Source organism: Megalobrama amblycephala, linkage group LG18 (genome assembly GCF_018812025.1).
Source record: "Megalobrama amblycephala isolate DHTTF-2021 linkage group LG18, ASM1881202v1, whole genome shotgun sequence".
Taxonomy (NCBI): Eukaryota; Metazoa; Chordata; class Actinopteri; order Cypriniformes; family Xenocyprididae; genus Megalobrama; species Megalobrama amblycephala.
In genome coordinates, this window is record NC_063061.1 from 12,725,438 (window position 1) to 12,750,609 (window position 25,172).

Sequence of the window (25,172 nt, forward strand, 5' to 3'; positions counted from 1 at the left end):
ATAACAACAGCTATCCTAACTTGACACATTTCAGTAACAGAAACTGAAAGACACTACAGAGAAATGACAGAAACACCATCTCATTTCAAACCAAGCATGTCGTTAAAAGTGTTTCGGTAAGAAAAGAGAAAGAATAGAAGTATTTTCTTCAAATACAAGGAAATGAAACTGTTCCTCTTTTGCATTACCAAGTAGGAACAGCAGACAGGGACAGCGAGCAAATACATTATTGAGACAAAGACGTACAATTAGGACATGCATGAGAGGCTTCCAGTATACAGACAAGAGACAGAGAACAGAAGTGTGCGTGTGCGAATGTGTTCATGCAAAAGCATAACGTCAGTGCTTCTGTTAGTCTGTGGTATGCATATTTTAGGCACACACTGCAACTATAGCACAAATTTATCATATTAAGCACATTTATGATGTGCAAATGAATGAGAGGATGATGACCTATGTTATTTATGGTAATTTGTACAAGTGAAAAGGTGTCTTTGTGAGATGAATACAAAAAAATTATATTTTTCTACAGTCTTTAAGCAACTCTGTTTATTCGGTTTAATAAAAAAAAGGAGATTGCATCATTTATTAAAAAAGAGTGGGAGGGCAAAAATGAAAGTCAGTAGAGTAAAATATAAATTGAAAATCAATAAAAAGTTTAACATGCAGAGCACTTAGCAGTATGTGTAGGAGATAAAGCTCTGCTATTACTGTCTAGGGTTGATGGTTTTCAAAAAGCCAAATAAAGTAGGTGGTGGTGTGAGGATTCTGAAGGATGAATGACTCAAAAATGAAATGGCTCATAAATCCTGATGGTACTGGGTGGGAGTTTCCTTTATCTTCCCCTCATTAGCTTGTCTATTCTCACTGTTAATGGGAATCGGACCAAAATTAAAAAAAACAAAACAAAAACATAAATCAACAAAAAAATTACCTTCTGTTCACCAGCGAAGACGACATCATCAGCACCATGCAAGAGTCATATGACAAAGTCACATGATACGCACGCACATGATTGGTGGATAGGAAAGTGGAAGGGGGAGGGGGTCACATGGAAAATACAAAACATTGAAAAAAATTATACAAACATGGAACGTGTTAAGACCAAAAAGTACAAACAGGAACACAAACAACAAAAAGAAAACAAATTATAAACATAAATACTTCTCTGTAACTTTAGATACAGTGTCTGTAGATCCATAAAACAATTCTCAGACAGTGATTTTTTTGAAACACAAATTCAAATCAAAGTACTTAAAAAATAACAAATCTGCCTGAGATTATCTCTCATGAATAACACTGAAATTATCCAGGGTAAAAACAGGGTCCAAATTGCTTTATGAATCCACTTCACCAGGAGCAGTATTTCTTCTGACTGCGAGAGGTACTTTCGATGAGAGGATTCAAATACAGCTCTCTTGCAATGTACAATAAATTATAAATGCTTGTGCAGATTGAATGGCATCAATGGTACTGTAAAAACCAGCTGAAACAGAGCAGGCCAGCCAAAGGCAGAGGAAACTCTGTGATGTTGACGATACAGATAGAAACCGGCATCATCTACTGGACATGAAGCTGGACGCTACAGAATGGGAACATGAGAAGCACTGAGGCAGAGACTGCCTATGTGTATTGTCCCAGACAATACTATAAAATGTTGATCTAGGATTATTCATCAAGATATAAAACACAAAAACTGATCCTAGATCAGCACTTTCAGCTTGAGAAGTTTGCATATATGAGCTCAGGACTGCAGCTGAGAGATATGATGCTGAATGTACACCTTCAGACACATAAAAATGCATGAATGGAAGTCTCTTGGAAGTCACACTTCATAAGAGCATCTGCTAAAATAGGTTTTCATCACAGAAAATTCGAGTAATACTCCAAATACTCACAAGCATTAAGCATATTTAAAAAAAAAATCATTAAAAAATGTTAGAATAATTAAATATGTGGAATAGCTTTCTAAAGAATTCCTTTAGCTAACTCACTAACACTTTGGAATTATACCTATTATGAAGTACTACACAAATTCTATATTAAAAATTAAATTGGAAAATATACTTATGTTTAATTGAAAAATTATACTATAAAAATGGGGAGGAAAAAAAAAGACTAAATAAATATTTTCCAGATAAAATGTAACTAATCTAAAAGCTAATCGTAACTTTGCACATTTTCTGTATACATATAAATTATGTACATCTAATATTTTACATTTTGGGAAGGTACACTCTAAAAAATAAATGGTGCTATATAGCACTAAAAGTGGTTCTTTGGCTCGTAATCTTAGGGGGAACCCCTTTAAGTGCTGTATAGCACCAAATCTTGGTGCTTCAGTGGTTCTTCAGCGGTTCTTCAGCGGTTCTTTTGGGGATGACTGAGGTGCTATATAGCAACGCTACCATATGCCGAACCTGTTAAGCCCCTGTATGGTTTTTCAGCGGTTCTTCAGTGGTTCTTTGGGGTGGTTAAGGTGCTATATCAGGGATGGGCAAATCCGGTCCTGGAGGGCCAGTGTCCTGCAGAGTTTATCTCCATCCCTGATAAAAACTCACTTGCCAATAACTTTCTACTAATCCTAAAGACCTTGATTAGGTGGTTCAGGTGTGTTTGATTAGGGTTGGAGCTAAACTCTGCTGGGCAGTGGCCCTCCAGGACTGAAGTTGCCCATCCCTGTGCTATATAGCACCACTGCCATTCAAAGAACCTGTTAAGCCCCTTTAAAGGTTCTTTACGAGCCAAAGAACCACTGTTGGTGCTGTTTAGCACCATTTTTGTTGAAGAAATATTTGCAATATGGCACCTCTTATGGGTTCTACATAGCACCATTTGACAAAGGTGCTGTAGAGGACCTTTAAAGATATGGTGCTACATAGCACCAAAAGTGGTTCCCCTATGATTACGAGCCAAGAACCACTTTTAGTGCTAGCACCTTTTTTTTTTTTTTTAGGGTGTAGTGATCATATTTGGGAATTCTTGACATTAAAATGTTTGGAAATGTATTAAATGTAAGACTTTTTTGCTAATTCAGGTGTGTTTAAAGGATTTTGTTCACTTCAGAATTTTCTCCCTCCCATGTCATCCAAGATGTTCATGTCTTTCTTTCTTCAGTCGAAAAGAAATGAAGGTTTTTGAGGAAAACATTCCAGGATTTTTCTCCATATAGTGGACTTCAATGGGGTACAACATGTTGAAGGTCCAAAATTCAGATTCAGTGCAGCTCCCAGCTGATGAACAAGGGTCTTATCTAGTGAAGCGATCAGTCATTTAAAAAAAAAAAAATTCTATACTTTTTAACCACAAATGCTCATCTTATACTAGTATCAACAACTTCCAGCATTACGTAATAACGTTAGCAAGGTCACGCGTGATGTAGGCGCAAGTACCAGTATCTCATTTTCTCCTCTATCTTCAAAATCGTCCGACATTGTTGTTTTACAATTTTTTTTGTTTTTTGTAAAAGGCATTTTACTTAAAGGTGCCCTAGAATTAAAAATTGAATTTATCTTGGCATAGTCAAATAACAAGAGTTCAGTACATGGAAATGACATACAGTGAGTCTCAAACTCCATTGTTTCCTCCTTCTTATATAAATCTCATTTGTTTAAAAGTCCTCCGAAGAACAGGCGAATCTCAACATAACACCGACTGTTACGTAACAGTCGGGGTGTACGCCCCCAATATTTGCATATGCCAGCTCATGTTCAAGGCATCAGACAAGGGCAGAATGTCTGGATCTGTGCACAGCTGAATCATCAGACTAGGTAAGCAAGCAAGGAAAACAGTGAAAAATGGCAGATGGAGCGATAATAACTGACATGATCCATGATAACATGATATTTTTAGTGATATTTGTAAACTGTCTTTCTAAATGTTTAGTTAGCATGTTGCTAATGTACTGTTAAATGTGGTTAAAGTTACCATCGTTTCTTGCTGTATTCACAGAGACAAGAGCCGTCATTATTTTCATTTTTAAACACTTGCAGTCTGTATAATGCATAAACACAACTTCATTCTTTATAAATCTCTCCAACAGTGTAGCATTAGCCGTTAGCCATGGATCACAGCCTCAAATTCATTCAGAATCAAATGTAAACAATATAACAGTATACAATACTCACATAATCCGACACATGCATGCCGCATGCATGACGAACACTTTGTAAAGATCCATTTTGAGGGTTATATTAGCTGTGTAAACTTTGTTTATGCACTGTTTAAGGCAAGTGCGAGCTCCAGGGGTGGAGAGCACGCGATTTAAAGGGACCGCAACCTGAATCGGCACATTTCTAATTATGCCCCAAAATAGGCAGTTAAAAAAATTAATTAAAAAAAATCTATGGGGTATTTTGAGCTGAAACTTCACAGACACATTCAGGGGACACCTTAGACTTATATTACATCTTGTAAAAAACATTTGATGGCACCTTTAAGTCTTTGCATGTTCGCCTTGTAAACACATTCAGTACTTCCCCCTACATCAAACATGACCTTTACAACGTGATTACGTAATGTGGTGGTTAAAAAGTATAAATGTTTACTTTTTTTTTTTTTTTTTTTTTTTTTTGTTGAAAATGACAGATCGTTTTGCTACATAAGACCCTTATTCCTCAGCTGGGATTGTGTAGAACCCTTTGAAGCTGTACTGAAACTGCAATTTGGAGCTTCAACTCGTACCCCAATGAAGTCCACTATATGGAGGAAAATCCTGGAATGTTTTCCTCAAAAACCTTAATTTCTTTTCGACTGAAGAAAGAAAGATATTAACATCTTGGATGACATGGGGGTGAGTAAATGATCAGGAAATTTTAATTCTTAAGTGAACTAATTCTTTAAGTTTGCAAACTGAGACAAATAACAATACCAATTAAAAAGAACACATTAGGACAAATTAGACAAACACATATGCACTAAGATTCAGAAAAAGCACCACACGTTCACTTTGAAGCCATCTGAAACGAGTATAAACCACCAGGGTTCCTTACAAACTATAGCTGTCAAGCAATTTAGAAAGTCTGAAATCTTCATGCTGATTATGACTCATTATCATACAAAAGAACAGATCTTTTGTTTGCTTATCTACTCATACAACACCAAAAACCTAATCTTTAAAAAACAAAAAACACTATTATGTGTTAATTTCTTTGACATCTGAGGAAGTTTTAGTCTGGTGCAATCTTAAACCTGCCACTCAATGTCAACTAAGCAGACAATAGTCAAACAACTGCCTACTCCTAAGATAAAGACCCTGTCATTTCTCTGGCTGAATGAGACAGAATAGCTGTCTTCCAAAACCCCTTTTCAGACCCACCCAATTTGCTGTCTGTTTGTTGAGAGGTCAGGTGTAATCCGTGCTGTCATGGTAACTCTATTTTCAGACTAACGCTTAGTGGCATCTCTCACATGATTGTGGGAAGTGAGAGAGTATGTTTTAGTGTTTAGGATCAAAATTCGCTTGTATAGAAACAGATGAGCAAACATAAAGCATCAAATACACAGATGTCTGTACAGTATATAAATATATATGTCTGTGTACAAGTCTGTATATTTGAACCCAGTCCAATGTGATCCATAAGCCATCACCAATGGGCACTTAAACACCGGTTGTTCCAGAATGATGGTTCTCGTACCACAACTCTCTTTTTTGCTAAATGACTACATTCTCGCATCTCCGAGGGATGCCTCGTACTCCTAAGAATGCTAACGTTGACATTTTTGATTAATGTTTTGAAGACAGCTCCATTAGTTTCCACATTCAAGACAGTATGCAACACATCTCATTAATATCTCAGCGAGCACAATAGGAGAACTGCATGTGTCATGCTGTTTCTACAACTTTCTGCACATCCAATGGCATAAAAAAAATCAGCACACATCATGAGTTTGTAAAACCCAATAACTATTAGCACAAAAAAGCATGACGGTTCATATCATACTTCTGTATGTCTACCATGCAGTGACATGTTAGACAGGTGAGCTGCTCTACAAGCGGAAGTTAGTGATGGATCTCTACGGAGGCTTGAGGATCATGAGCACAATCTCAGTGACTCACTTCCCCCGCCCTCACTAACATCTACACAATCTCGCTTCTCTATCAGACGCGTGTTGTCGTTCTACTGCAACGTCAGCGGTGTTGACTTCAGGAACAATGGTCTAGGTGAGGCGAACAAACGTGTAGCAGGCGGATAAAGAGTGGCAAACGACACTGCACACAGTCGGCATACTCACTAAGGTCGGCAGTGGTTGGAGGAATAGAAGTTGGAGTCTCTGAAGACACTGGAAGATGGTGAGAACATGGTGAGATGGGCTTTCATTTGCCACACTTGATAGTAGAGCCACTGTTGCAACAGCTTCATAGCAAATAACTAGTGTACATCACAGCGTAGCAACATTCAGGCAGAAGTGCATGCGACCCAAATTAAAAGTGCCTCAGTGCAGAGACAACTATATGGCCAAAGTTATGTGGAAATGGGAGCACCAGTGGCTTTGCTGGGATGCCATCTGGATCACAGCAATGACAAAATGTATGTGCATGGCACAATTTTATTTTAAATGATTCAATCTCATTAGGCTTTAGTTGTCTAGTTGGATATGTGAGGTGGGAAACTAAAGTCTAATGAGAAGAAATAATTAAAATTATTATGCCAAATAGATTGTCATTTTAATTGCACAAAAAACAGGCACCACAATACTAAAATGTTTACTGGAATACGTTCAACACTTTGTTTTAAAAAGAATTAAATACAACATTTGACAACAGTTTTTTTTTTTTTTTGAGTGAATCCCATGTAATATACACTATCCTATAAACTTTAAAAACTAAAATAACAAGCTTCCGGCAGACGGCCATACGCCAAACGAGTAACCTCTGACACGATGTAGGAGTCTCATAAGCTTAGACGCCTCTTGCGGTTCAAACAAATATTACTGGGCAACAATCTCAAGCTCATCTTCTCTTATATCGAAATCCTCTGACATTTCTCTTTAAAAATTCTCGTTTTAGACTTCTAATTCGTGACCGGTGTTTTGTTTTGCTCTCTGCTCTGCGCTTCCGCATTCGTCAATACGTCATGCGTTGGGTCAGAGTTTACTCTTTCGCCGTAAATCGTCTATCGGACGCTAGTTATTTTAGTTTTTAAAGTTGGATGTTTTATGGATATTTTTCTCACACAAAAGCATCGCTTTGCTTCAGAAGGTCTTTATTAACCCCCTGGAGCCATGTGGATATCTTTTATTATGGATGGTTGAACTTTTTTGGGCTTCAAAATCTCATCCTCTATTTACTGCCATTATAAAGGACATTATTTGATATAACTCCAATTGTTTTCATCTGAAAGAAGAAAGTCACACCTAGGATGGCTTGAGGCTGAGTAAATCATGGGGTTATTTTAATTTTTGGGTGAACAAACCCTTTAAGCAACACAACTGTTTTCAACATTGATAACAATAAGAATTTTTCTGAGCACCAAATCAGCATGATTTCTGAAGGATCATGTGACGCTGAACGGCTGTGATACACTAAGCCAAACATTGGCTGTAGTTGGGCTCACGCTGGCGGCAGTTCAGTATGTTGAATCTGCGACAGGGCCGTAGGTGAGAGAGATCATTCTGATTGGCTGTTCAGTTCAGCGAATGAGTCAATACTGGGGGATAAAAGCAAAAGTGATGAAAACGAGCAAAGAAGTCAAGACGGTATTCCAATATGTGAATACTGTCATAACATGAGCTGCCTGGGATAAAGATAAAGTGATCAACATGATTGATATCCAAAATGGTAAGCAAGAGCTGCTTTGTTTACGGTTTGTATATCTATTGACTATTGATACCGGCTGATATAGACAGTTAATTCCTTACATGCAGGCACAGAATGCACATACTAGTTGGATAGTTGTCTTTGTGGTGAGTTCAAGCGCAGCTTTTTGGCCCAGATGCAGCCGACGCAAGGCAACAACACAGTCGGATTTTGTCAGCGCTAGTTCTCTGTTGTTGGCTTGGTGTATCACGGCCAGAAAACTGGAGTAATGGCTTCTTAAAATTAATCTTTGTCATTAAATATATTAATATAGTAATTGTAATTGTAATACTATTTTACAGTATTACTGTTTTTACAGTTGACCAAATAAGAGAGATTTCTTTCAAAAACATCAAAAAATCTTACTAACCCCAAGTGGAACAGAAAAAACTGTGTTCTGTGTGAACTGGTCCTAAAACATTCTTAATCTGCAATATTACATAAACATTACAGCAAAATAAGATGTACCCACACACTTTTGTTCATGCAGCGTACTGGATAAACAGTTAAACTGTTGATGCTGAGGTACTGAACCAAGCAGAGAGCTATTTCAAACAATTAATAAAAATGAATGAACCTAACCACGTTTCACAAGTTTTTTGAGAGAGCAACACTGAATTCAGCTGAATTCATGTAAAACATACACTTCTGGAGCAAGCACAAACAATTTAACGTTTATGACAACAGCTGATAACATTCCACATACTACCGGGAACCGAGATGCCCATAATAACCTGTATTTAAATGTTATGGCCGTCTCAAGCCGCAAAGACACCGCTCGATTCAAAGTGCGATATTTTCTAGCAAAGTGCATTAGTGCCAGTGGCTCAGACACCATCACTTTCAGTATACTCTCATCTATCCAATCTAAGAGAGAAGGCTGGCTTTCATTGAGCTGAACCTCAGAGCCTTGGAGTTAAACGATAAGTACTTTGAGTGGAAGCTAATGATATGATGGAGGTGAAATATCCCCTGTTTCCTCTTTTAAGCTTAACGCAATTAGACAGAGGCGCAGTCTGTTTGTGAGCTGAGTGTCTGACAGATGACAGACTATGTCTAGTTTCAAAGACTGTTAGACAAAAGAGTGCAGAGCTTCTGCCTTTTAATCTCTTTCTTTCTGTGCAAGTTGCAAATTTATTTCAAGGAATTTGTAGATACTTGGTGACAAAAAGAGCCTGAAGTGCTAACAGAATTGTGAGTTAGTCCTTGGAGGATTAAAGGAACAGTTCACTCGAACATGAAAATTTTTCATGTTCTGCACTTACCCTACTGTTGATTCAAACCCAAATGAACCCTTTATTTTTTCCATGGAACACACAAGGAGGAATTTTAATAATGTACCAGTAGCTCTTTTCAGATGTAAACTGCTGGTTTAAAGTTGACAAAAGGATTTAAAACACCATAGAAGCCTCAGAAAAAGTCTATATGACTATATTACAACTTCATTATAATATATGGTTACACTTTATTTTAAGGTGACATAGTTACATTGTACTTTCTCAAATAAGTACTGAGCAATATTAATTAATCACACACTGTAAAACCCAATAAGTTCAGAATACTCAAAACATTTGAGGAAACTTATTACCTCAAATCATTTAAGTAAACTAACTCATTTTTTTAAAGTTGGTAGAACTTAAATTTTTTGTGACAAGTGGGGCGGCGCTGAGAGCCATGGAAGCGGATCAAGGCCAGTGTGGTGCACAGGTGTCTCTCACTAACAATCCCGTCACCGGCATCCCTTTCCCAACTCATCATACTGTTAATTACATACAGTTAATTTACATAAACATCACATTCAGATCTTGGTTAAATGTTACATAGCAAATAACACATGCTATTATAACTATCAGAGAGACATTAGTGGTCTTAAATGTTTTGCAGCTCATCCTCAACCTAACCGCAGACTCTACTCTTCAACTAACATAACAGAACCCCCCTGAATCCCAACATAACACAACATTAAACATTAACTTATATCTCCATATGTTAATCTTGTGCAAAAACACACAAAATAACACTTAATTTCAACAGTTATTTATATGGTCTGACGCAAAGCATGCTGGGAATTAGAAATCTGCTGCAGCTCAACTCAATCATATTAAGTTCAGCTTACTACAATGAAATTTTGAGTTCATGCAACTTTTTTCTATTAAGTACAATGAACTTTCATTATTATTTGAGTGAAACAAACTCATTTAATTTCACTGTTCGGTTTTACAGTGCATGTACTTACTATATTGTTACGGTTAGGGTTTGGTTTAGGGTTAGTTACCTGTAATTATGCATAATTTACTGTTATTACATAGTAAGTACATAGTAACGTGTAACTACCTCACCTTAAAATAAAGTGTTACCTAACATATTATAACTTTGTGATAAAATCTTACAACCAGGAGTTAAGTGTTACAGAATCATTGATTCAGTAAGCTGAATTTTAGAATGGATCATGAAAAGATCAGACTTAAAAGAACGATTCATTCCCCAATCACTTCTCTCATGAAGAAAGCTAGGCTGGAAGTCAATATATTTTACATGAATAATAGCTTAAATGTCACCTTGTTCATCACACAAAACTATCATATGATTTCAGAAGTCCCACTTTTATGATGTTTTTGCACCTTTCTTGAAGTTTGAAAGCTCCGGTTTACATTCCTTGTAACTGCACTGAAAAGAGTGACCACATTTTTCAAAATTACTCCATTTATGCAAAACAAATAAAGGTACATAAATGCTTGGAATGGCATGAGGGAGAGTAAATGAGTACAGCATTTTCTTTTTGGGGTGAACTACTTCTTTAACCACATTGATTAAAAAACTTCACATTTATTTTAGCTTCAAGACAATATTATGTAGATAAACTGTCTCTTCTCTCTGATTTCCAGTGTTTTAACTTGCAAAAAAGTAGTTACTGCAGGCTTATTGATCTCACATAACACTACTCTGTTCTTTAATTTGGTCTACAGCTCTGCAGATGAGAAAATATATGCTAAAATGGAACTGCATTATCCTCTGTGGTCTGATGAAACGCTGAGGGGCAGTTACATTGTGTAGTGCTTTGTAGATATCACAGAGCAGAGGGCGAGGTTCAAAGCACGCAGAGAGTCTCAGAGAGAGAAGAAAATTGCTCTGCAGAATAATAAGGATTATCATATCATAAGTGTTTCATGTCAAGGGGATGTTAATGCCGTTGCAGTGGGGATCACAATTAAAGCACTCCAGAACTTCACCTGAGGATGTGGACCATCTGGTAGGTCGCTGGCCTGTGTCTCTATCTGTGAGAGCTGAACTCACCGACACTGAAGCAGAGCAACTACTGAGAACCTCCAGATGTGCTAGGTAATAGATCTAATGTAAACCATCTCTCAGGGGTACTAAATTACTGAGCACAATCTGATGAAGTGCCACGTAAACTGTTTTACAGTCTACCTTCCATCTGCGTTAAGTTTATTAAAGAGCTTTGGTGTTCTATTTGAGACAGAGCAGATACATTATAGATTATTTTAACATTTGGATATGCAGAACAACAATAAGTAAATGCTCATTAGACCATAACAATAAAAGCATAACTTTCATAATGAATATTTTGTTCTTACAGAAAAAAATATGTAGTAGTATTACTGTTATTCATTGCAAATTTAAACGTTTTAGATTGTAAAACTACTTTGCAGAAATAACAACTGCATTATTAATATTTTTATTATTAATAAACATTATAATGAATATAATTAATAAAAATATAATAATATTGCTTATTTATTTTCATCTTTGTTTGGGCTGTACAGCTAAATCATTTGGTCACACTTTAGTTTGGGGAACACAGGCTTTTGTCTCAATAAACTCCTAATTTACTGCTTATTAATAGCTACAGTAGTAAGGTAGCTGCTGTAGTGGTTAGTTTAGATATCGGATAGGATTAAGGGATGTAGAATATGGTCATGCATTATAAGGCATTCATTTGTGCTTTATAAGTACTAATAAACAGCCAATATGCTAGTAATGTCCAAGCTTATAAGCAACTAGTTTATAATGAGAATTGGTCCCCAAACTAAAGAGTTACCAATCATTTTAACTTGAGAATAAATTACTGTTATTTAGTTGAGATATTCTCCAAAAAATACATTTAAAAAAGTTATTTTTATCTGTGAATAGTGTTGTTGGGTGCTGTACAAAACACCAAATTATTATAAAAGGACCTGTTATCTGATTAAAAATAACATTATATGGTAAAAAGTGGTGCTCTACCAACAAAAGAGGAGGTGCAACCAAAAAATAAAAAATTCATATAAATTGGAAAAAGGTGCAACACTCACTCTTAAAGAAATCCAACTTTATTGGTTAAAAAGGCCATTGTCAAGGCCTTCATCAGACATCAAGAGCAATAATCTCAGGCCCCCTTTACAATAGTGCGTTTTCGTTTTAAAACGCATACGTTTTGCTACGGTTACACCGTTGTTTCTGAACATTCGAAAATGCCACAGACCCCATTTTAGGTTGAAAACGCCAGGGTTGTGTTTCAATATAAACTGATCAAAACTGAGACTTTTGAAAATGATGGCATGGCTGCCCACTTTCGCTCTGCGTATCCTTGAAGACCATGTAAACAATAACATGGAGACTGAACTGCAATCTTTGCTGGATTTGATGTCATTTTTAGCAGCCATTGTGCGGATAAACTCTGCATTTTTTTAATACTGCAGCTATTTATATGTGCAAGAGAGAACTGTTTACACTTGTACGCGCATGCACAGTGTGCATGAACGGTCATGTGACATGCATTTCCGGCGATGTAGTGTAGACGGAGATGGTTTCTGAAACGCTGTTTTAAAACAAAAACGCACTAGTGTAAACAGGGCCTCACATACTGCTTTGTATACTCTTGTTTTTTTTTAAACAATGCCTAAATTTGCCTTTGACTTCAGCATCAGGTCCTGAGCTGACCTCCTTTAACCTTGTATATTTTACTATTTTCTTATCAAAGGCCATTTCCACTGTAGGTCTCCATAGGTGCATTCCCTGCTGCGGTAATCACATTTGCAGTCCGCGGTGATCACCTTCATATCAAAGAAGGCCTTGTCAGTGGAGTCTACCTGCCCTCTGGAAGTGGGGTGACCCACACACAGGCTAGCAATCAGAAAGCCTGGCACACAGTCATGGAAAGAGTTCCTATTTGTCGCTGTGAATATTTTAGCTGTCACCCAAGATGATCCTACTGCAGTGAGCTGCAGAGGTGGCATTATCAATCAGAAAACTTCCAGAGGTGTCCATCACTCCTGCTTCTATCGCTTACGTGACAGGCCTAGCTAGCTTTGTCATCACTCCATCTCCATACACAATTCAAGCCTCTTCATTCACGCTCATAGCACATAAAATGGAGAGGGAGCTCTCTCGCTTTGAATTGCTGGTCCCTGCAGCACATACCGCAGTAATGTGAATTATAGAGTGCTCTTTTACAATTTCTTCAGGGTGTTGAGGCAAAAGGTACGGATCTTTCCTCTGGAGTAGAGAAAGACTCACTCACATTATTACTTGCAACATAGCCTTTTGTGTCGTCCCCCTCTTCCTCCAGCACTCTGGGCACTCTATTGGCTGAGACTGCAGGATGGCCTCTGGTGATAAATCTCTGACAAGCACCTGTGAGCGCTACTGTACATCTTACTTGAAACTCCATCTATGTCAAACTATGCCACTCACTGCAGATATGCTGCTGCTTTATAATGGATGGAGTCAATCTGTCATACTTCCCTAACTGTTAAAGAAATAGTTCACCCAAAATAATTAACATTTGGTGATTACCTTCATGTTGCTTCAATTTTGTGTTGCATTGTGTGTTTTTTTATTTATTATAATTTTTTTTTTTTTTTTATTTTTATGGAACACAAAAGGAACTATTCTGAATAATTTCCGATTTTTTGTTTGCAATGGCAGTTCAATAGCCAGTTTGAGAGTGAGTAATGACGTGCAAAATCAAACCTCTTGTGAAAGCTCAAACATGCTGCGTAACACACAAGAATAAATGCAGCATGTCATTGGTTACGCAGCATGTTCGAGCTTTCCGCAAGAGGTTTGTTCTCGCGCTTCATTCAGGTTTGGTTGAGCTTCTGTTTATGTTCGCTGAACAATGCTTATATGTGAATAAAAGCCTAAATTAAATCTTTCATCATAAAAAGCAATCAAGTCTTTGGACTAAACCACTCAATTCATATGGAATAGTTTTATGAGTTTTTATGAACTTTTTGAAGTGTCAAAGTTGTGTTTGGAGGGACAGAAAGCTCTTAGATTTCATCAAAAAGAAATTCATTTGTGTTCAGAAGATGAACAAAAGTCTTACGGGTGTAGAATGACACGAGGGTAAGTAATTAATGACAGAATTTTCATTTTTGGGTGAACTAACTCTCTGGCCTCTGTTAGTTCGGTTAGTTCCTGGATTGCCTTCTCTTCTTTAGCAGGCATTTGTGGACTAAAGGTGCACAGAGCGCCCTCCGGCTGCAAGTATGAATTGAAAACACAGTATCCAGCGCTCATAGTAATGACAATAAATACTGAATAGCTAAATATTACTCCTCTGTATAGAAAATTGACATAAACATATGAGAATCCATCAATATTTCTCCAAATGTGCATGCTTTTAAGCTAAAAGCCTATATGAAATGCCATAGAGGTAACATAATTGTTCAGACACTTTGCATCACAGAAATACATTATATTTTAAAGTATATAATAGAATACCATTATTTTAAATTGTAATAATATTTCACAGTATTGCTGTCTTTTCTGTATGTTTGATTTACATTATGATGAGCTTTGAGACATGATCACAGAGGGTTTTTTCACAGCCTACCTAACTGAAAGAGCTCATTATTTATGCAGGTCATTAGAGCTCTTAATGCGATTCTTTTGTCTTCTCAGGTGTAAATCACCCATTATTCATGATGATTCACGCCTCCACGCATACTGTGTTTCTTGACCAAAGATGTTTTAGAAAATTTAAATCTCTCTATTGTTTTATATGAAGGAGTAGGAAGGATAATTTTTACATAATTTTGAAGCAAAAACTCTAGTCTACAATCTCCAATAAGTCTTGTGAACACATATATAATATTATTTTTTTGGCCTTATTTCAGTGACTTAAGTTTTTTGTTTTTTCAATAACCACGCATAAACGTTATTCCTTCAAAAACACAAACATGTACATACATGTTTCTCACATATTATGGTAGCCTAGTTTGTGCTGAATACAGTGTAATGACACTTTTTCCATTAATATGTTTATGAACAACTGAAAAAAGCACAAATGTCAGGGCATGTCAAAACTTCTCCAGGCCCCAAATCAGCCTCAGACTCCAGAGGGTTAAACCAGTCTAAGTTGGTCTCCCAGCCTGGCCAATCAGTGTTAAGCTGTTTAACCAACCAGGCCAGATTGGATGACCATTTATGACTAGAAAACCAATTTAGGCTGGTGAAAGCAAGGACTTTGAGAAAATAACAGCATATGTTTGGAAAGATGAGTAAATGATGACAGAATTTTTGGGTGAATTATTGCTTTAAGAAGTAATTTTCTGCCCTAGATATAGCAAGACTCATTGTTTCTGAGATAAGCAACTTGATTACGATTGTTCGTATTCAAAGATAGAAAAGAAAGCTTGCAAAAGCATTTTGCTATTGTTAGGATTTCTTCTGAAGATTTGCTTCAGAAGTGATTTTCGCTTTGGTCTGGAAACTCGTGACAAATAAACCCAATCTGGACTGTCACCAGATGTGTGTAGCCATAATCTGACAAGTGTCGATGCTGCCGGCGCTCTCGGTTTGTCATGTGCAAATTGATAAATGATTAGTAAGTGTTTGGAGTGCCTGGATCATTGTCCCGCCAATCGCCTCTTAAATTCATGCAGGTATAGTTCCGGAGAAAGAGCAGACAATGCCATCAATCTCATCTGAACACGACCACATCACAAGATACAATCTCTGCCTCGCCCATCGCCCCGTTTTTTATTCCACTGTGTAATGATCATGAGAAGGCTTCCGCAGTCAAATGATCCCTGTCAGGGATAATGAAAACAATAGAGAGCCACAACAAGAAAATACTGTCAATTAAATTAGCAACCTCTTCATCACTTTGTTTTTTGCGTTTGGTTGCATAAACAAACAATAGTCATTCTACAATTTGACTGTTTTACAATTGCTTCTTGCAAAACAATCACCCTCACACATGAGTGTGTTGAGTTTTTATCCAAAAACCCATTGGGTGGTATTCAAAACACCAAATTATGCCGGTTATTAAACACCCAATAAACACCAACATTAACCAACAAGGTCGCGCCTATCCTACGAGTGTGAAATAAAGAGCTTGTTTTGAGACTTCTGTGGATTTTATATGAAGTACTACAAAGGGAAATGGAGAGATAACTGGAAACAGACTTTGACTAGAGGGAAATCTATATACCAACAGCAATCTTTTATACTAACGTACTAGCATGTAAGTTTAAATGGTGGCTTTTAATCAACAGACCCGAGGGAGCCCAAGCAAATTTTAGTTTCAAGGCACGACCTAACACACCTGATTCAATTAATCAAGTGTTAATTCCTCCATGTAGCATAATTGAGTTGAACCAGGTGCATACTTACTGTAGGTTTTGTGGGAAAAAAGGCAATTTTCTCAATTAAGCCTAAAGGAATGGAAGGACTGGTCTAAATGATCTCATAGCAAACCTTTACCCTTGTGTGAGTGAAAGTACAACAACATATATAATGTGAGGTGCCACAGTTCTTTAAAGCACAGGCTATAATCAAAACCAATTGTGCTTTAAATTCAGTGAAAATCCCTCAGAAATTTTAATTTAATTTAATATGAAGTGCACTTGAAGCAAAAAGACATTCTTACTTAAAGACCCCATGAAATTCATGAATCGTCTACTCCATTGTCCACATCTATATACTATAGTTGATGAAAGGTCCAAAAATATGACTGAGTCATCCAACGACTCAGCGACCAATGTCATGTCCCCTCTCAGTAAACTAAAATTACCATTTGACTGAAGGTCAAATCAAGGTTTATGATTAAAGTAACAGCCTATTAGCCATTTAAAAAGGGATGTGCCTTTCCATATACACAACTTCCTTCAAACACAGTAAAGAAAATTGCACTGTAGAACACATTTCATGGAGTCTTTAACTTTCTATTCAAGCTTTTACTACTTTCTCTAAAGGCTTACTAGTAGATTTGGCAGGAGTGTTGCAATGGCTGAAATGGAAGCAAATGGAAAAAACAAACAGAAACGTGAAAGAAAGAGAGCAGAGAGATGGAACACTTACTTTTGAAAGGGAAGCCTGATGTCCAGTGGAACAAAACAAGATGGAAAACATGATGAGAACCATAAAAAAAACAGTGAACATGAGAACAAGAATGAATAAAATGGAGCGAAGGCCGATTCCAATTTGCCATTTTGGGGTTCATCTTATAAAGCAGTGGGAAAAAATCACCTTGCTGACTCACATTTAGCCAGACTATATTATGTGGATGACTTGCTAAGTCCCAAAATGGCAAAACTGTGTGACCCAATTAGCTGTTGTGAAATGAGAGCAGGCATTAGAGTGAAAGTAGGGATTGTGAAAACAGGGGGTGTTGAAGCAAAGATGAAAAATGATAAGAAAAATAAGATTATTTCATGTCAGCCTGTCTCTTACTTGCATCAATAGAGCAATTCACTCCTGCCATGAGCTATTGTACTCCCAATTGAAGAATAAACAAGTCTTGTTTTGTGTTATTTTAGCTTTTTACCCATTTTTTGTAAGATTCCATCCTAAGCTTCTGGGTATTCAATTGGAAATCAAGCTTTCTGCCGCACGACTCCTTTTTTTGTAATGTTATTACAAAGTGCTTGTGAGATGGATCAACTGAACTGGATCAATAAATTGGATTAATAAAGCGACAAGGAAAAAGACTATTTCTCCAATTTAAACTTTAGTCACTTAATCCCTGCGAGTGCAAGAAGAAATTGAATAATCAAAGTAGAACTGTGTTTCTGCTCATCCCACTTTTCTTGCAAACTGACTTTCTAATCTGCTTCTGAGTAGAACATTCTGGGCCAACGGCTTCGTGCGACATGCAATAATTAAACCAGTAGATTTGTAGGAATTTTGAAAACTTCATTGCAAAATCTAAATAAGGATGATGTTTCATTACTGCGGAGAGCTCTGCAATCAAGCTCTGCAAACCAACCTCAGATTTCACCTCACTTTACTTTTATACAGCTATGAAAGCCTGTTTCCACCAGGTAATTGCGAGATAAAGTTTAAAAGAATAAAAAGTGACACTGTAACATATAAAGTGACACTTATGAAGTGTAAATTTAAATATTTTTGCAATTGCGAGCTATTGTCTGACAATAAGGGTACAATTATGAGAAATAGTCATGATTGTGAGCTATTAAGTTACAATTGAGGTCTAATGTTACAATTATGAAAAATTAAAGTCACAATTGTGAGATGTAGTCACAATTATGAGTTGCAATTTTGACAGAATTACAAATATTAGAAATACAGTCATTACTTTTGTTTTTTATTTGAGGCAGAAACAGGCTTAAGGTCTTTGCACATTGAGTCTGAAATTTTCGTATGCGTTTTTTTTGTATTCGCCATCCTAAAAATTCGTCACGCACAGAAACGATGCACGCTAAGTCTGATGTGTATTAATTAATCCATTGAGAAAAAAATCCAAAATGGAGTCTTCAAGCAGAGAAGATGATTTTGTTGTCCTCTCTCTACTTAAAAAGAGAGAGGAAAAGAAAGAGGAAATATTAGGTCCATTCAATCCTGAGATTGTGGAGAAAGGAAGGAGAGTTCCACCTTCTTATCAGGGAGCTGCCGGATTATCCCGAGGGGTTTTAAAGTTTACTTCAGGATGTCAGTGGCTCAGTTTGATGCTTTGCTAGTGATACTGGCACAATCTGTCTTTATGTTCCATCTCTATGTATTCCACACTTCCAGTGCTTTGTGCTGCAAGATGAAGTGGTTCAACTTGTCAGACGCCATTTTGGATTTTGCCGCTAGCTTGTACGGTGGCTCTGAATTGTCAAAACACTTCTCAAAATGCTTGCTATGGATGCAAAAAACAAAGAAAAATGAGAAAAAATTGAAATTTTTTTATGAGATGAAAGTTTCAGAGGCAGTTTGTAAATGTGACTGACACAATGTGAGGTCGTATTTATTTTTTTAATGTGCAAAAAATGTGGATGTGAATTTCGGACTCGGTGTGCAAAGCCCTTTACATTCATACTATATGGAATTATCTTCAACTGTCACATATTACAGCATACTGCTGTACAAATGCAAAATATCTATGGAAAATTTCATAGTTTCATTGAGATTAGATCTTATTACTGATATTACATTTTCTGAGAGTCTGATCCTGATCTGATTGTGGATATGAGGTTAAAGAGGGTTTCATCATCTACTCTACAGAAAAGTGCCCAATCAACACGGACGACACTTAACAGAGCACACGGCTCTCAGCAGACACGAGACACAGCTGTTGCCTGGCACATGCTGGCACCGGCAGAACGGACGGGGGAGGAGCGCCACATCACTGGGAAGCACTGCTGAGGTGAGAGGCTGCAGTGACACAACAGTTTTCAGGAAATTGTTTAAACACACGGACACACACTAAAACGAACACGCACGTCCACATATAAAATACAGAAGTACACGCAGGACAAGCAATGCATCTCCTGGGAGTGAGATCCAGCAAGGTCCAGGGGAGGGATGCATTGTGGGTAGTGAGGTCTGCTGCTGCACTGAGAAGGGGGGGGGTTGATGGGTAAAGAGAGTGCTAGGGACATATGATAAAGAGGGACTGAGAGAGAAAAAGGCAGAAAGAGAGAGGCACTTACGGACAGGTTGGGTTTTGAAGCTTTCCGGGGCACTGCTCTCTCCTTCACCCTTGCCGTTGATGGCTGATATCTTGACTTCATATGTGGTCTCTGGCTTCAGTCCAACAATAGTGATCAAGTTGAGACCTGATTTGGACAGATTTAGAGCTGCAATAAAATATCAGACATAAAAATATAGGATAAGATGATTAAATATGTCAAAGCATATCCCAAACCTATATGACCTTATCAAATGGCACATATTACCCCAGCACATGACTTGTAGGATTATAGAGAACTGATTCACTTAAATGATTTGTCGCAATGAACAGGCTCAAATCAATAAAAAATCCTGATTTTAAGGGAAAATGTGCAGAATGGATTTAGATACAGTGCGAAAAAGTATAACTGATGAGCATATATATGGAATAAACAAATAAACACATTGGTCAAGTGGTGAGTAAAACTTTATGAATAATGGGTTTCTGATTCTGAGAAAGTTTGCAGAAGTTTTTGTGGGTAGATCTGTGGGCAAAGATACTGTGTGGGCCAAGTCATCACTTTCCTATCATTTTCCCAGAAGGCCCTGCAAAGTATTTTGAGTTTCACTTTTGTTGTAAAATACATTTTAGTTTGCTCTATAAACGATTCTCCACTTAGAGTCCCCATGCAGCATTTTACATTTCATTTTCGTATTATACAACCACTAGTTCTTGTTGTCTAATTACATTGGACAATCTTTGGGGGAATAAAAGTAAACAAAATAACTGGCCACATTTTGTCTAAAATATAAATTAATTAACTTACTGTATACTACCATTTAAATGTTTGGGTTGGTAAGATTTCTTTAGTGTTTTTGAAAAAAGAAAAAAGAAATGTCTCTATGCTTACCAATGCTGCATTTGTGATCTACGAAAACCCAAAACATGGTGAAATTTTACCTATCACAGGTTTTGATACCATATGAAAGCTGGTTTTGAGCCCTTTTCACTGATGATTTTCAGTAACGGAATTTTGAGAAAAACTGTTTTAAAGAATTGTCACTCCCTTTTTTCGCATAGACATGAAAATGCACTATCCAAACTTAAATGGTTGTAATTCAAAAATGCTTTGGAATATAAACCTAAGGTTGGTCTTGTTTTAAAGGAACACTCCACTTTTTTTGAAAATAGGTTGATTTTCCAACTCCCCTAGAGTTAAACAGTTGAGTTTTACCATTTTTTAATCCATTTAGCCGATCTCCGGGTCTGGCGGTACCACTTTTAGCATAGCTTAGCATAGTTCATTGAATCTGATGAGACCGATAGCATCTCGCTCAAAAATGACCAAAGAGTTTTGATATTTTTCCTATTTAAAACTTGACTCTTCTGTAGTTACATCGTGTACCGGAAAATGACAAGTTGTGATTTTCTAGGCTGATATGGCTAGGAACTATACTCTCATTCCGGCATAATAATCAAGGAAGTTTGCTGCCATACCATCGTAATATCATTGCACCTGCTGCACCCATGGTATGGCAGCAAAGTTCCTTGATTATTACGCCGGAATGAGAGTATAGTTCCAAGCCATATCGGCCCAGAAAATCGCAACTTTTCATTTTTTCGTCGGTCTTAGTACACAATGTAACTACAGAAGAGTCAAGTTTTAAATAGGAAAAATATTGAAACTCTTTAGTCATTTTTGAGCGAGATGCTAACGGTCTAATCAGACTCAATAAACTATGCTAAGCTATGCTAAAAGTGGAACCGCCAGACCCGGAGATCGGCTGAATGGATTCGAAAACGGTAAAACTCAACTGAATAACTCTAGGGGAATTTTCAAAAAAAGTGGAGTGTTCCTTTAAAGAAGACATTAGTCAGATTATTGTAGAAGTGAAATAAATTATGAAAGTGAAATAAAAAAAAGTTATAGTTTAAGTTTATGAAAATGTAAAAATATAATTAGTTTATATTTTATAATAATATATTACAAAACATGTTTTTCTCTTAAACTGCAAGAAAATCAAAGCCAAAAATATCAACATTCCAAATTTTAGGTTGATATCTCAAAAAATTAGCTTTTGTTTAGGCGCAGTATCAAACTTTTTCACTAGATGACATCCAAGCTGCATTACTGACCATTTAAGGGTGCCTCCATTTATGGTTTGAGTGATCTGAACCATATATTTCCATATTTTCATACATTTTATGAAGTAGACATCCTATTCAGAAGTAGTATGGGCAGTTTGGCAGTATCTGATTTGAATTCAACCACTAATAAACAGAATGTGTATGTGCATTATAGCTCGCCGCTGCATCACAAATGGTGAATCTATCATTTTTTTCTGACAAAAATTTATTGGGATATTATATTTTGAACTCTTGGCATGAAAACAAATTGGTTTTCAAATTTGGTGACTGATTTTCAAAATAAAGAACAGAGGAGCAGTAATTTATTAATTTGCAACAAGAATATTTTCACTGCAAAAAATGTTTTTCTTATTTAGTATTTTTTGTCTTATTTCCAGTCCAAATATAGAACAATTCTTAAATCAAGAAGAATTTATTAGATAATTAAAATGACAAGATATTATATCTTGTTTTTTGAAAGAAAGAAAAAACTAAATCAAGTGAGTTTTCTTAAAAAAAACCTAAATTATCTGCCACTGAGGTAAGAAAAATAATTTATTCAAATGGAAAATTTAATTTATTTTTCTTATGAGATTGGCGGATAATTTTGCTTGTTTTAAGAAAAAAACAACAACAGATTTTTCTTTCAGAAAACAAGACAATATCTTCATTTCACTTATCTAGTGAATGCTTCTTGATTTGAGAATTTTTAGATATTTGGACTGGAAACGAAACAAAAATACTAAGAAAAGCATTTTTTGCAGTGATACAGATAAGGCGTTTTCAGACATTTATTTTGAAATAGCGATGAACACGAAAAAAAAATTAAAACTTGCAAACGTTACCCTGAAGTGGAGTAAGTTTTCCCTTTTAATTGAATCTTTTCTAACATTATAAATTTCTTTACTAAATTGTACCGACCCCAAACTTTTGAATGGTAGTGTACAGAACTGTTTAAAGAACAATAGCTTTTTTCCTTGTGATATTGCTTTAGTCCAGTATTAGTTCACTGTTCATGACTATGTTTTCAATTATGTTATACAATATGAAATGTGGTATGCTTTTTCATAATATCACCTTAAAAAGTTCTCTATTTGAGCGATTAGACTAAACCACTAAAAAAGAACCGTTTCAAAAGAAGTCATTCTTGATATCATACATCAATCATTCATCAGTAACGGCCAGTAATATTCTGTTTGTGATATTTTTTTTTTTACTCATTCAGTATAGTACATCCTGTTTGAAATGTTTCATGAGTGTATCACATGCCATTAGAGACTGACTGACAAAAGGTTGAGTGATCAAAAAGACATTGGCTGAGCAGGGGTTTGTGTGTGTAGGTGGCTGGTAGACTGATTCGTGAAAGGCTGTGTTTGTGTGTGAGGCTTGTTCTGACGCATGTCCCAAGGAGGTCTGGCAGAGCGAGCAGGCTGTCAGCAGTGAGCAAACTGACATCTCTCCCCCCCGCCACCCCGAGAGACAGACAGTACCCACAGACAAACAGAGCACATGTCAGGCTGTGACAACTGCTCCGAGCACTCTTATTTAGCATTCAAGTGAACCCTGTCCCTTTCTCACATTTGCGCATTCTATTTTTGGTCAACTCTGAATTGCATTTCATGCTTGCCAAGCAATATCGCCAATGAAAGAGGTTTTATGGCAGCGGGGAAGGTTATTTTGACACAATTTGAAATGGCTAGCAGCTGTGGAAAGTGTTTGGTTGTTATATTGACCACAGGAGGCTGGCTGTTTGTGAGTCATAGAGACTGCTGTTTTCTTCTGTAAGCGTATCGCAGCATCTTAACTGGACGCAAAGCAACAAATTGACAAGCAATAAAAGCTCTTCCTTGTTCATCAAAATTTCTGTCCTAACTAGCTGCAACAGAGACGAGCAACACTACATTTTGTCCACAATGAAAACTCAATGGACCAAAATCCAGCTCCCCATGAATGCTAAACTTTAAAGGGTTAGTTCACCCAAAAATGAACATCAGAAATCACACAACAAAATCTATGGAAGCCCATTTCCATCTGAGAGTCAAGTTAATTTTCAACTACATATCTCACAATTGTGAGAATTGGTGGTCCTTTCGGTACAAAACAAAGGCCTGACCTTCATACAAATGAAACAAAGCATTTATAGCTTCCCAAAAGCCTCATCTATCTAGTTTTTCTCTCTTCATTGCTTCCAGTTCTGAATAAATGTTATCATAGCGCACGTGTGTGTGTGTGTGTGTGTGTGTGTGTGTGTTGGCTACTTACCATCCTCAGCCTCATACTCTTTGACAGTCCAGTCTTGGCCTGCTATCCTCCATTCAGCCTTGTACTTAAGGATAGGCACTCCTCCACTGGAGGCAGGCTCATCAAACTCCACCATTGCTGTGCTGGAATAAGGCTCCACGCGCTCGATAGAGGGGGCCGAAGGCACATCTAGAGAACACACACACTGGAATATATCTATTCGCACACAAGCAGGGCACCACAAAAATGTGAGTGAGGCAATAGACAAACTGAAACAATAAAAAAATTGTTATAGGCTTGGGGAACGGTTCACCAAGGGAACTGTTATTGCAGTGGCCAGTACAGTTTTCCCCTGAAGCACAAGTAAAATATCTTTCAGACAAACCAAAATAATGTTTAAAGTGCTTATATCATGAGAAATCAAATTTTCTGTGAACTTTTGAGATAGAAGAGTTTGATGTACTATGTAACTTTCAGATAAAAACTTACAGAAACTAAGCTATAAACAGGCATGTTTTGAACTTCTGCAACCTTTGGACATTGGACAGATAAATAAATGGGTAAACTACTGTTTTCAAACAAGTTTCAAACACAGACTGCAATTTTGTTTAGTCACTGAAATTAGACACATTCTCCTTTAAATGTGGGGAAGTTTGCCAAACCTTGAGTCGGCCCTGGCTTTGTCTACTCCTCTGCATATCGTCCTCAAGTATCTCGAAGTTAGAAACATGAATCTGATCATTTTTTGTGACTAGGGCTGCGTTCAGCCCCAACAAAACGTTGCAAAATGTTTTTTAAACGGAAACGGAGGTGCGTTGAACACACTGTTCTGATGACGCAGGAGTTGCAACTATGGCAGCTGAGAAGGCCATTCTTTGTGTTCTTTTTGAAGAATTTTGTAAATACGTGTTTAATACTGCAAAATACACTCGATGTTACAGTCACTGCCCTTGCCATCCAGAATAAAGGAGAACATCCCAATCGAGAGAAGGGATTAATGGAAACTTATAATTACTGTGATACAACATTTGCCTCGCATCTCAGGATGAAAAGACAAACATTTCGGGTGAAGGATAATCCACTTCTTACCTCCGAGACTGTGTTGATCGATATTATTTTTATTGTGAGTAAAAATAGGGCCCTAAGTCTTTAACCCTC

The 25,172-nt window shown here is 36.9% G+C and overlaps 1 protein-coding gene across 23 annotated transcripts in view; it reads right to left on the minus strand.

Annotated features, from left to right (window-relative positions):
- ncam1a (neural cell adhesion molecule 1a) overlaps positions 1-25,172 on the minus strand; it is a 280,290-nt gene that overhangs the window by 24,441 nt on the left and 230,677 nt on the right. For 5 of the 23 annotated variants that reach the window (XM_048166434.1, XM_048166436.1, XM_048166439.1 and 2 more), the window contains 2 exons: positions 24,036-24,203; positions 19,687-19,812 (listed from right to left, as the gene is read on the minus strand). In XM_048166434.1, the coding sequence (XP_048022391.1) occupies positions 19,687-19,812; positions 24,036-24,203 (294 nt within the window). Of the gene's footprint in view, positions 1-934; positions 938-6,234; positions 6,283-17,110; positions 17,126-18,643; positions 18,647-19,686; positions 19,834-24,035; positions 24,204-25,172 lie in introns of all 23 variants that reach the window. The other 18 variants (XM_048166423.1, XM_048166426.1, XM_048166437.1 and 15 more) reach the window with 8 other exon arrangements.